Source organism: Peromyscus maniculatus, chromosome 14 (genome assembly GCF_049852395.1).
Source record: "Peromyscus maniculatus bairdii isolate BWxNUB_F1_BW_parent chromosome 14, HU_Pman_BW_mat_3.1, whole genome shotgun sequence".
NCBI lineage: Eukaryota > Metazoa > Chordata > Mammalia > Rodentia > Cricetidae > Peromyscus > Peromyscus maniculatus.
The window spans coordinates 36,279,440-36,292,172 of record NC_134865.1 but is presented as its reverse complement, the minus strand read 5'-3'; the positions used below and the strand labels follow the sequence as shown (position 1 = coordinate 36,292,172).

At 38.3% G+C, this 12,733-nt stretch overlaps 1 protein-coding gene across 3 annotated transcripts in view; it reads right to left on the bottom strand.

Moving 5' to 3' along the window:
• The window catches only part of Hdac9 (histone deacetylase 9), an 844,224-nt gene that overhangs the window by 154,759 nt on the left and 676,732 nt on the right, over positions 1-12,733 (bottom strand). For all 3 annotated transcript variants that reach the window (XM_042260715.2, XM_016002464.3, XM_076550778.1), the window contains 2 exons: positions 2,181-2,236; positions 1,849-1,936 (listed from right to left, as the gene is read on the bottom strand). In XM_042260715.2, coding sequence (XP_042116649.2) covers positions 1,849-1,936; positions 2,181-2,236 — 144 coding nt within the window. The remainder of the gene's footprint in view (positions 1-1,848; positions 1,937-2,180; positions 2,237-12,733) is intronic.

Here is a 12,733-nt window from a genome sequence, read left to right as displayed (position 1 = left end):
ACTGCATAGCTTGGAACACTAGAAAGTAAGAATGTTTGGGCTGGTGGTGAGCTCAGCGGCCACCCTCTGGACAGGACTTCATACACTGAGAGGATCTCAAACAAAAACTTCTCATCTGTGGGAGCCTGTTGGGAAAGGAGTATCCTTTATATGAATTGGATAATGAAGTAAATCACAATCAATCAAAGGTCAGCAGCTTATAGGAAACTGACTCTTAGAGCTACCAAGTTAATCAATTTACAAATCAAGTCAGATTATCTCTATAGTGAGATCCAAGGACTATACAGCTCAATAGATATCTATACAGTTAGAATAGCCTGTAATTCTAAAGAACACAGCTAACCAATCACCTTGCCCACCCCCAAAATTTCTGGATCTTCATTTGCCATTTTTTTTCTCCAAAATTTTGGGCTTATCTCTCTAACCTCATACTTACAAAAATACAAGAATACTGATTTTTAGAAATGTGCTATATTAAAATGCATGTAAATTATTAATTACTTAAAAGATCATTTTGAATGTATTTGAGAAAACAGGTATGATGTCTTCATTCACGCAAAGTTACAACAACTCTGCAGTGTTATATCTCTAGCCTTCAACACAGCCCGTTTAACAGTGAACTATGACCTACTTTGAAACGTAAACATGTTTGGAAAATACACGGAAAATTAGAATTCAACATTTTTCACATGAAAATGCCCTCAGAAAAGCCACAATATGAAAAATATCTATTGTAACCAAGCAATAGAAGTGTTTGTCAATCTTCCATTTTGTAAATTCTTCATTTTCATGTAACTATTTTACATGACTTTGTTAGTGGTCTCTCCACCACCCTTTGGGGGTGCCCACTTAACTAAATCTGAGGGCTGAAGTTTGATGTCATGACTTCCAATAAGATTTAATTATGAGTGCAGATATGAACAAGATTTAAACTATTAAGTCTTGCACTTCAAAAAAACCTCTAGCATTTTTTTGCCTTTAAATCTTTTATCACCTGCAAAAATTAATTAAGTGCAGATGCAGCAGGTTTGGCTTGGATGCCAGGGTTCATTTCCTGTCTATGCTTTGTCAGACAACCTATTACACCTCCTGGTGAAGTGCAGGCAAACTGGAAAGGAGGCTCATAAATCACCATTGGCTTTCCCTCGCCCTTTCCTGGGTTGGTCCTTTCTGGATGGGGCAGATCTCCAGCTCATTATTCATGAATACATTTTAGACAACCTGCCAAGTGTCATCTGCATTTAAACGAACCATTTGTTAAACAAATTATAACTATTGTGTAAGAATGCTTCGTGCTAAAATGCAAGATCAATCAATGCTTCTGACCTTTAATCACTCAGGGTTCCTGCAGGCAGTCATCCCAAACTGGCATCTGAGACCTGAGATCTTTTCACAAAGAATGACATGTTGACTTGTTTTAGTAATACCAGTGTTGCACAACAAGGGACACGATTGCTAACCAGGGGAAGTGGCCAATTGGTTACCAAGGCAACAGCACTCCTTCCAGCACATCTGACTATTTAAAATCTATATTCTGTAGGGAAAAGTAAATTCAGGTTCTGTTGGGTCATTTTAACTGTGGAAGTATCAATTCATTTAAGGATCATAAAAGTTGCCCTGATCTGCGCCTTCTTCTCATTAAATTGCAGTTAACACCATGAAAGTGAAACGTGAATGTTTATGGTTTCAGAACTGCAATCCTGAGTTTAATGAGTTTCCACATTCAAAGGAAACACACCCTTCAGTTGTTTGCAAGTGCTAAAAGCAAGACAACCTTACAGAGAAACACGCATCCACTCCCTTTTATCTAGAGTGACTGAAAATGCAGCCCTGGCCAGGAATACATACCAGATCTACAATCAATATCTTGCTTATATTTAGTTGGTCTCTCAAGTATCTGGCGGTAATTGCAACTGAATTAAAAAAGCAGAACCCCCTGCGGAATAGAGAAGAACAGAGAAATAAGAAGGCAAATCATCCAGGAAAACCATTATAAATAATGTTCAGAGCATTTTTTTTTAATGCTATATGATCTCTGAAGCCATAAATCTGCTTCTGGGAGTACCTCTCGAGAGTTTTCGGTCCATCTGTTAACAATCAGAGGCTTCAAAAACATGCCCAGGGCAGGTGACTGCCAGGAACCATGGCACTTGAAGATGGCAGTGGGTCCTGGTACTTACATGGCTGCAGATTCTTCAGCATGATGGCCTGGGGGCCTCACAACAGCAAACCCATTCTGGAAGCACAAGACAGGTTTTCAATAGCAGGGATAATGACACTGATTAGGTCTCTGCAGCTTACACAGCATCACAGACACACAAAGAAGACTGATGTCTCTTAGACACACCCAAGCTTGTCTCCTTACCCTTATCACCATGTGACAGAGTCAACTGAGACAACATTTAGGATCACATTTGCTCAGATCCTGTCTCAAACAGACCCACACTGAGCCAGAAGAACAGACAGTTGGGAGTTATATGTAACTGGCAGACAATCATCTCAACTCTTAGACTCACACAACTCATTTGCAAAAACAACCTCTTATTTTCTAACATCAACATCCTACAGAGAGAAAAATTCAGTCTTGGTGCAGGTTTGGGTCAAAGTTTGGAAAGATGGGGGAAGATCCAAAGGGAAAATTCCTGACCTGGGTCCCCTCGATGGTTATTTCCACTCCAGTGTCAGCAAAATGATAAATTTACACTTGCACACGCACATAGACACAAAAGAAACCCCAGAAAGGTGAAAAAGAGAACAATGGAAAGCCCATATTTCTTCCAGTCTATAAATTTAGCTTGGATGACTGCCAAGGCTTGTGAGTTTATTGGATTCCCTAAGTCAATTTCTAGCCCAAGTTCTGGAATTTTATAAAGAATTCCAGAGCTGAGCAGCAGTTAGATATAGCTATGATCAAGAAATGCCTTAACCTCCAGGTTAGCGGAAATGCATCACAGAAAGCTGAAGAGACTCCAGCATGAGGGCAGGAGCTATAAATCCTTGGAAAGCCATGCGCTTAGGAATGATGGTTTGTCTGATACAAAAAAAAATCGTTTATCACACAGTTCACACCACTTTTCACTTAACTATGATTCAAGGAGCATGATCCAAAAAGAATATTTCCTTAACACACAGTCCATAACTTCTGAAATAATTTTAATATGCCTCAATAACTTTCCTTCTAAATCTTTACCTGAAATCATAAAGGTATCAAAACATCATCCTATCTTGACCTTCATGCATATGATCACTCTTTGTTATGATAATTTATATTCGATGGGTAAATTTACTATATATTTGGTGAGTGCATATAATAATGATTTTAGAGACGAATTAGAAATTGCAATCATTTAAAGGTATCTTTCTGTGATTGGAAATGCCACCCTCAGTACAACTTTATCATGAAGTGGGACCTTAACATGGCAACTTTTTCATGAGGGCTTTTTCCTCGTGTGCAGATTCATGCTGTAGTTGAGGAGTGGGTTAGAGATTCACAGAGTGAGTTGCTGATAAAAAGGATCAGTTAGAATGATTTTTCCCTCTCTCTTGCCTTTTCCTTATGTTGTGACTGAGAATTACAAGGTGACCATGTGCGAGCAAGGTTGCATGGCCTTGTATTATTTATGTATTCATCTATAGTATTTGTTATGGCAGCAGAAAATGGACTAAGAAGCTAAATTATATTTCACTAATTAAATTCTAGGGATGATGATAAACTCATCTCCCTCCCTTTTCCTTAAATCACTCATACTTTCTCCAGCCTTTATTATAGAAAAAGAAACTGTTAATGAATAATACAAAGTAATAAACACTGAAATTTTAAGATTAGTGGAGAATTCTGAAGAGATCATGATAAACTCAAGAAAAATCACTGAATAAAGAAATGAAGATAAGGCATGGTAAACATAACCCACGTGCACAGCGCCCTCCACAGGCACTGTTTGAACTGTTTGAATGCCTCCGTCCCTCTTCCAGCCAAACTTCTGAACAAGGTTCGCCCTTCGCTTTATTTCTGCAGTAACTACCACCACTCTTTTGCCAGTTCAATAAAAACTGCTTCGTGAGTAAAGGGCATATTTACATAGTACAAAGAAAAAAACAGCCGATGACCAATATGTACTGAACATTATTATTAATCAAATAAAAACAGATGGAAGGCCCAGTGGTAAGCCATGTGTTGCCATTTCCATTGTATGCTATAAAGGAGTTTTGCATTCATATGATGCTTGTAGAAGATGGACATAAACCTTCTGTAAAATAACCTTCCTGCATCTATGTAGAACTTTTGGAAAGCATCTACACTCTGTATTATTAGAGTGCTCTCCCGACACAGCTTTAACTGTGTCTACAAGCTACTGTGTAAAAGGTCATATTTAATTTACAATGATAAAAACTGCCAATTACCTAAATAATAAGCTAACTCTATAAAATGATAAATAAATTATGGCTCAGTTAGCCATGCGATATTAATATTGGCTACCTACTTTGAAGATTCACTTGGATACCTTAAGGGCACTTCTAGTCATTTATTCAGACATCAATCTACTGATTTCCCAATCTCCTTCACATGGCAATGACACATGGTCCCTCCATTAGCTTAAGTCAGAGGCCAATGAATTCTCTCTCCTGGCTCCTTCTCCATCCTTCCTCCATTTCAGTTAAGTTCACGGCCAATTGCTGAAGGTATCATTTTGAAAAATGACTCAAATTTATTCTCTTCATCTTATGTCCAGTCCGTTTGTTTTGCTGTGTTATGTTGCAGGACCTTGCACCCGGGCAACAAGCACTTTTGCAAGAAGCCGTACACTCAGCCCTTCCTTCAGGCTTTGCCTTTGTAGGAGTTATCTTGCAGTATTCATGCAATCCATTCAGTATCCTGATCTCTCCACTTTCTGATGCTTGCCGTCAGTAAATTTGTATTGTGTTTACACTCTTCCTTTTAGACTGTCATGAGGGACTGACCGCATCAACTTCATGATTTCTATGAGAAGTAAGCATCTACTTGCCCAGATGAACCTTGACCTCATCTCTCATTTCTAGTTCATTGACCTTATTTAATTTTGCAGCTCAGAATTTATCAACTGCCATGATTGGTTTCCTCTTTTTTTTTTTTTTTTTTTTTTTTTTTTTTTTGGTTTTTCGAGACAGGGTTTTTCTGTGTAGCTTTGCACCTTTCCTGGAACTCACTCTGTAGGCCAGGCTGGCCTCAAACTCACAGAGATCTTCCTGCTTCTGCCTCTGGAGTGCTGGGATTAAAGGCGTGCACCACCACTGCCCGGCTGCTCAGTTTCCTTTTATCCTGCTCAGATTCTCGAGCCATCACTACATTTACATCTTCTCACACACCGTCACCCTGCCCTTCCTCCGAGCTCTGGCAGGACTTTGGTCAGGGCCCTCACCCTTAAAGATGTCTCCCTACAGATTCCACACAGCCTTTCCTCGGCACTCACAGTACATAACTCTGGTGTCCTTTTTCTTCATCAAAGTGCCCTATTGGGTTAAGGCCCTAAGAACCTCTTATAATCTTTATCACTGACTTATAACCTTATGTCCAGTGACTGGGAGCTAAATTTTCAATACACAATCTCTGAAGAGGCACAAACCTTCAGTCCTTTACACATTTTCCATCATGTGGTCCCTTCCCTTCTTATGTACTCACACAAAATTACAAGTCTGATAAGATACAACTCACACCTGCTCTATCCCTGCATCTATCGAAGAACACATAAAAGCCAGATGTCTGGTTGTCCTTTACAGTTATAATCTTAAACCCCAAGTACATTCCTCAGGATGGCTAGAAACCACCCCACATTCCTTTATCAATGAACCAACTGTCCATGACTTTCATGAGTCATTCTAGCTTTTCCTTTTTCTTCAAATTTCCAATAACCCCTTGCTAACTCCTTAACTTCTGCTGAAAAGTTGTTATTTCACTTAGGAAAAAAAGCAACTAGAATAACATTTCCACATACTCCAAGAGAAAAATGTATTCGCTGACTCTCAGAGTCCTTGCTGCAGACTTGTCTATCCTTTCTCCCCCGACACCTTTCCAGGCACAGCTGACTACAGCACTCCTTCCCCTCTCTATATCATCTTTTTCTCTTTTTTCTCTTCTACTACAGCATTTGCGATCAGAGCAAATGTTGCACTCCTCTTAAAGAAAAGAAACAGAAACTTAGTGGCCATTGTGATGCCATCAGGAGATAAGACTTTAAAGAGGGAATTCGTCTTGAAGGCTCCTCCTCCCTTTTAAAGGGGATTCAAGTCCCACTTACAGAGGCTGCTGCAGTCTCTGCCTTACTTGCTCTCCCTTCCTGCATCTTGGAAGCAGAAGCAGTTCAACTCAAGGATCACATCAGCCCCCATCTTGACTTGAGCCTCCTCAAAGGTGAGAGGCCAGTCCACTCTTTCTGAGCTATGCAGCTGGTGGAATCTTACTTTAGCACAAACAGAGGAAGGTGTTCTCACAGTTGTGCCAGGCTCACCATCTCATTCATAATGAAGCGCCTCTTTGGGTGATGACTGGATGTACTTGCTTTGATCGTTTTTGATTATTGCGATTTGGATACATCATGTTCATGCTCACCAACACATCTGCTTTCTGCTTGTCACTTTGTTCTCTAGTCTGATGTGACGTTAGCTGCACAGCAAGAGGCCAGTAAAGAAATGAGCTGTGGAATGCTCAGTGGTACAGAAGTGCCTCATTTGTTTCTCCAGTCTGGCCTTGGTTTCAAGCTCTTTACTCTCACAAGTATTTGCACTCCAGCTTTTTGCAGGTCACCATTAGACCTGCTACGAGAAGTCACTTTTTAGGGTAGATTTCCTCAGAAATGCATGAAATATTTCATGCCTTATAATAAATAAAATCTATGTGTTGCAGTTTCAATGTGAAATGTATCTCACAGGCACATGTGCTGAATATTTGGGTCCTAGTTGGTGGATCTATTTTACGATGCAGTAGAAACAAAGGCGGAGAGCTTAGCTGGAAGGAGGCCACTTGAAGGGCATGCCTGGTCGCTGACTCCTTCCACTGTCTTCTTCTCCATTCCTGGCCGCTATGAGTGTAGGAGACTTCCTGAGTCCAGCGCTTCTCTCATGATACTCTTCCTTACCATATTCTAGAAAAATGGAGCCAGAGACTCCTTGGACTGAGCCATCAATAACCATGTGACAAATAAAACACTAAATTTAAAACAAATTGTTCTTTTCAGTTATTGTCAAAATGACAAAAAGATGATGAACACAATTTGGTTTGATGAAGTAGGCCGGGATGACTTCAAGTGATAACATTACAGAAATCTGTAGATACTCTGAACTTCTAGACAAGTAATTCATTTACTATTTATCTATATCCCTTTATGTCTGGCAAAAAAGGATTTACTGTATATCATACTATAAAACAAGATTTCTATAGATTCTAGATCTATACCACTTCAATTAATATTTTCCTAGTTGTCTTTACTACTTTATTGTGTTTTTAAATCAATAATATACTAGTCATAAAGAATAGCTATAAGAATGAGCACAACCAACCATGTTGATAAAATACTGATATCTCAACATTTCTGAGAGGCAGAGGCAGGAAGTCTGTGGTCAGTCTGGGATACATAGTAAAATCCTGTCTGCACACAAAGAAAGAAGAATGAAAGAAAGAGAGACAGAGACAGAGAGGTCTGTGAGGAAAGAGGAAGAGGAGGGAAGGAAAGAAGGAAGGGGATATATATATATATATGACAACAAAAGATGCATTGATTTGTTCTTTTCTACTGCTGAGGCCAGGATAAGAGATGATGACTTTGGCTTTGTGAAAAGTAACCAGTTATTCGAATTTTGGAGCACATAACGCTTCTAGTTATTCCTTTCCCCTTTAATCTGTATTTAGATGGCAATAGTAAGAAAATAGAAATGTTTATCCATAAAATGTTTATTTATTCTTATTTTAGCCAATGGAACTGCTCTTTAACTCACATTTTATTCGATGTTGTGAAGACCGAGTCATTAATCTGAGTGAATTCACACGACAGCACTTTTCTGTGGACTCAGGTCAACTTTGTGGTGCTAACATTTTCATTCGAATAATCCAATCTTTCTCTTTTCCAGTTTCAAATTCTCTGCAGTTTTGAATGTGACTAACCAGAGAGCTTTTAGAATATTTTATCACCATCAACAGTAATTGTTTACATTTTAAGTTCTGAGTATGTGCCTGTTTTGTTTTTGGAGTTTCAATTAGTGTAAAGGGCACATCTCAGTTAAAGAAGAGAAATGATGTGTGTTTTGGTGTCATTATGTGTAGAAATATAATTGACTGTCCTGTAGAGCCAGATGACATTTATAATATTGCCTAAATATAAAAGTGGATTTGAGGAAAAGTATTCTAATCATTTTAGACTAGCCTATTTTTACAATTGATGAAATCTATATTTTTCTGGACAAATTTACCAAAATGTCAAGTTTATTTTTGTGTTCTTCACATGCAGAGTGAAATTTTTCAAGGCAAATAAAGAGAAGGCAGTTAAAAAAATTACTGAAACCACTTTAAATATTCATTTCTTACTTCACATAAAGCTAAGTCTATTGCTATGGTAACAGTAGGCACAGAAATTTAGAAGGTACAAAATTATCTGACTATTTTATTTGTATTGCTTATAACCATTGTCCCAAGAACAGTGGGAATGCACATTTCTATTTACCTGACACCCCTGTAACCAACTATGTAGTCTATGAGTGACAAAATACCACTCAGAATTTCCACACATGCTGAGAAACATAGGGTTCAAAATCATGGAAAATAAGGGCCCCATGATCACTGACGAGAGTGACATTGGGGGAACACACTATGTATTACATTTAGCTGATGCAATATCCAACAGAAAAGTGCATGTTATTATTTATGCACACTGTAAGAAAAACTGAAGCAATGAACCAACCCTTAAGCTAACACCACCTATAACACCGACAAGTCTCACAGGTCAGCCATTTCTATTCTTTACTCTAGATTAAAGTAAAAGTAAAATGAAGAGAGTAGAAAGTGAATGTCACCTTCACAATATGAAAACATGACATGATGGTTGCACGTCATTTTTTATATGTCCCTAATCAAATTTAAGATTTTTTTGATTAATTGTTCTCTATATAGCTATATTTTGAGGACACTGCAATACGTTTTCTGCATAGCATTAACCACAGACAACCCAGATATTGACTGAGCACTTCAGACCAGCTGATTCAAATTTGGTTTTCAGAAGTACTATTTCAACATACTGCTAATTTAGAGCTTGGTCATTATCTCCTGATCTTAAGCATCATTACTGAAGTATTTCTAAATGGATGAAAATATCAGTGCTCAGTGAAAGAGTGTGCGTCCAAACCAAGCACAGCACGGAAAAGTTTTGCAGCACAAATTTCCAAGTAACATAGATGTGATGGTTGAATTATTACCTCCAATGCATTGGCTGAACTGGAAATTCATATTGCCACGCTTGATGTGGCTGGAATAGTTCACTGGAAGCCACAATCCCAGCTAAGCCAAAGAGATGCAGACTGAAACAAATGACTTTGCAACTCATTCTTTACCTTTGTAGAGGTTGTAGGAGGGCTTTATTTCTTTCCAGAGAGCTAGTTTGGGATATTCAAACCCATTCTGATATTCAATGATAACTATACTTATCCAATATGTCTATGAATAAACCATCTGATTCTGTTTAAACAAATAAACAATAAAGAATTGGCTTGAATCAGTCATCCCTTCACTGTATAATACTATGCCATAATGGTCCATGTTTTCTTTCCTCATATTATCTTGACCATAAGTACCCTTTCCAAATTCTCAATTGTTTTTCATATATGCAAAAAAAATTTGATAATGATGTGTGTGTGTTTGTGTGTGTGAGAGAGAGACAGAGACAGAGAACAGGGAGAAGGGGAAGGAAGGCTGGGACTATTTTAAAGTTTTCTTATAATACCCAAAGCTTTAAAAATATTTTATTTATTTATTTATTTATTTATTTATTTATTTATTTATTATTTATTTTTTATTTTTTATTTATTTTGTGTGTGTGTGTGTGTGTGTGTGTGTGTGTGTGTGTGTGTGTGTGTGAGTTGCCTGCATGTATGGATATGCACCACATGCATGTCTGGTTCCACCAGAGGCCAGAAGATGGAATCAGATTCTAGGCAACTGGAGTTATATATAGATGGTTGCATCCTGATATGTGAATGCGGGGAACAAACCCTAGGTATTCTGTAGGAGCAGCAAGCCCTCTTAACCACTGGGCCATTTCCAGCCTCTAGAGTTTGTTTTTGAAAACATAATGTAGGGCTGGAGAACTGGCTCAGTGTTTCAGAGCACTTATTCTTGTAGAAGGTCAGGGACCAGGGTTCAATTCTGACAAATAACCATTGGTAACCCCAGTTCCAAGGGACTTGATGCCCTCTTCTGGCATCCATGGGCACAGGCACGCACATGGTACATATACATACATTTGAGCAAAACATGCATACGTGTAAAATAAAATAAATATTAAAAAATTAAACTATAATCTGTTAGGTCCTATTGGGGTCTTTTATTCTTTCATTTAAGAGGTGGTTGGCAGTTGTATTTATTATTATTTAGTTTAGACTAAATAACACTGAGAATCACATTGCATCATGCACATTAAGTACTTGAATAAGGCCAAAAATATCAATCACAATTCTTGTGGAAAGCCTGTGCTAGGTCATTTGAATTCCTTTATCTGTGTTCCCATCCAAAATGGCACTTGTGGTACTAAGATAGTGCCATAACATTTCATTCAATGACCCAGATATACATGGGACTCTTTTAAGGTGAAAATCCTTCAGTGGCAATTAAAGTGTTGCTGTTGCTACCACTGCATGGTAAGGTTTTGGGGCCAAGATCATACACGAATATTGAAGGAAACCCTCCCTTTCTCTTATCACTCTCCAATACTTCATTTGGGGAGTTACACCATCAGAGACCTACTCAGGGATAGACAGATGAGTTGTCCCCTCTTCAGTCCTGTCTCATTTCTTCCTACATCCACAGTCACCTTGTAAGAGTGAGTGCAAGTCAATCAGATTCTACTTTTCAGGAGTAACTCATGCATAGCCACGTGGCTGAGGAGTTGCTAAGTAACCTACAATCTAAAGTTGACATTTGTGAAAATGGTTCTGCTCATCACTTACTCAACATGCCTCATATCACCCCCATCAAAATCCTTGTTCAGTACCAACTATGGGCCCTGGACTCATCCTGAGCTCCTTCTGTTTATCTGTGCTAATTTCTGCTGTGAAATATGGCTCCATGTTGATTATATTGCAATGGCAATTCAATTCTGGGATATTAATTTCTACCTAGAGTAATAAAATTAATTTTCATTTACTAAAGATCAAAAATGTTCAGCTTTCTCTAACATACAAATCTTTATGAAAAAGGGAGGCCCTCTGGTCAGTAGAAATTACCTAACAACATCCAAACCATTTATAAATTTTACATCCAAATTAGCAAATCATAGTCAACTTTCTGGATTGTCTTCTACTGTACTTCAGCAGACTGTATAATATTTTGGAATATATTAGTACAGCACTTAAACCAGCTAACTTAGCCTTCAGAAGGACTTTCTAAAATGACTAGTTTAGCTTAGAATCAAAGCTGTGAGTCTAAAACCTTTGAAGGAAGTAAAACATCAGAGAGAGTGAGAGAGACAGAGAGAGAGAGAGAGAGAGACACAGAGAGAGAGAGAGACAGAGACAGAGAGAGACAGAGAGAGACAGAGAGAGACTGTCCTAAGCATACTAGAATCTGGAAAGTTAAGGGAGGTGGGGAGAGTTGCCAAGAAAACAATAAGGGACATGTGGGAATCGCATTTTGTTTCAGAGTAAGCTCAAGGGAGCCAGGAAAACAGGAGCATGACATTAGCAGTTTAACTCATGGAGGACCCCAAAGCACACGCACAGATGGCAGCCCTTCTCCCTGAAGAATCTAGAAGGAAGAAGCTGTTGACAGCATTGGAAAGCAGGGTTAGGAGAGGCTGGCATCTGTGGTCTTTGATGCCCACGGCCTTGAGCCTGGCAGTACTGTGGCTACGCAAGGATGAAACACACTCAGGAAAATCAGGCTTCTGGTAAGGAGACAAGGAATCTGATGATGCTCGTGTTACATGTAATTTAAGTTGAGCCTTTTCGAAAATAATAACAATGGATCCACTATGAAGAAGGTCTTGGGAGGGAGGAAGTCATCAGGATGTGGATCTTGGTAAGGCAATAATAACCTACCGAAAGCAATTTGTTTAGTTTATCAATCAGTGGTTGAATTTGACTTGTGGCCCAGCAATTCAATTGCTGGATTTTCTTGAAACATGACTGTTTCTTGGACCACATTAACCAAAAACTATCAGGTATTTTTAATCATGTAAATAGAGCCACATTATGAAAAACTTCAAGGAAAAAAATGAATTAGGGCAAGGTAATTTTGCTGTATTTTTTTTCAGAAGTTGGATTTTTTTTTTTTATAAAGAATGAGGAACATAGCCTTTTATAAAAGTAACAAAACAAAATAATAGTGTTGACTAAGTTGTGAGCAAAGATTATGCTGGGTAAAAAGGATGATAATCACAAAATGTCACAAAACCAGATCTCGGTTGTCACTGTATTCCTGTGTACTACAGTAAATTTGTATTCAGTCTACAGTCCTCCTGCTATTTTTGATATCATTTTTATACAAAAATTTTTTATTATA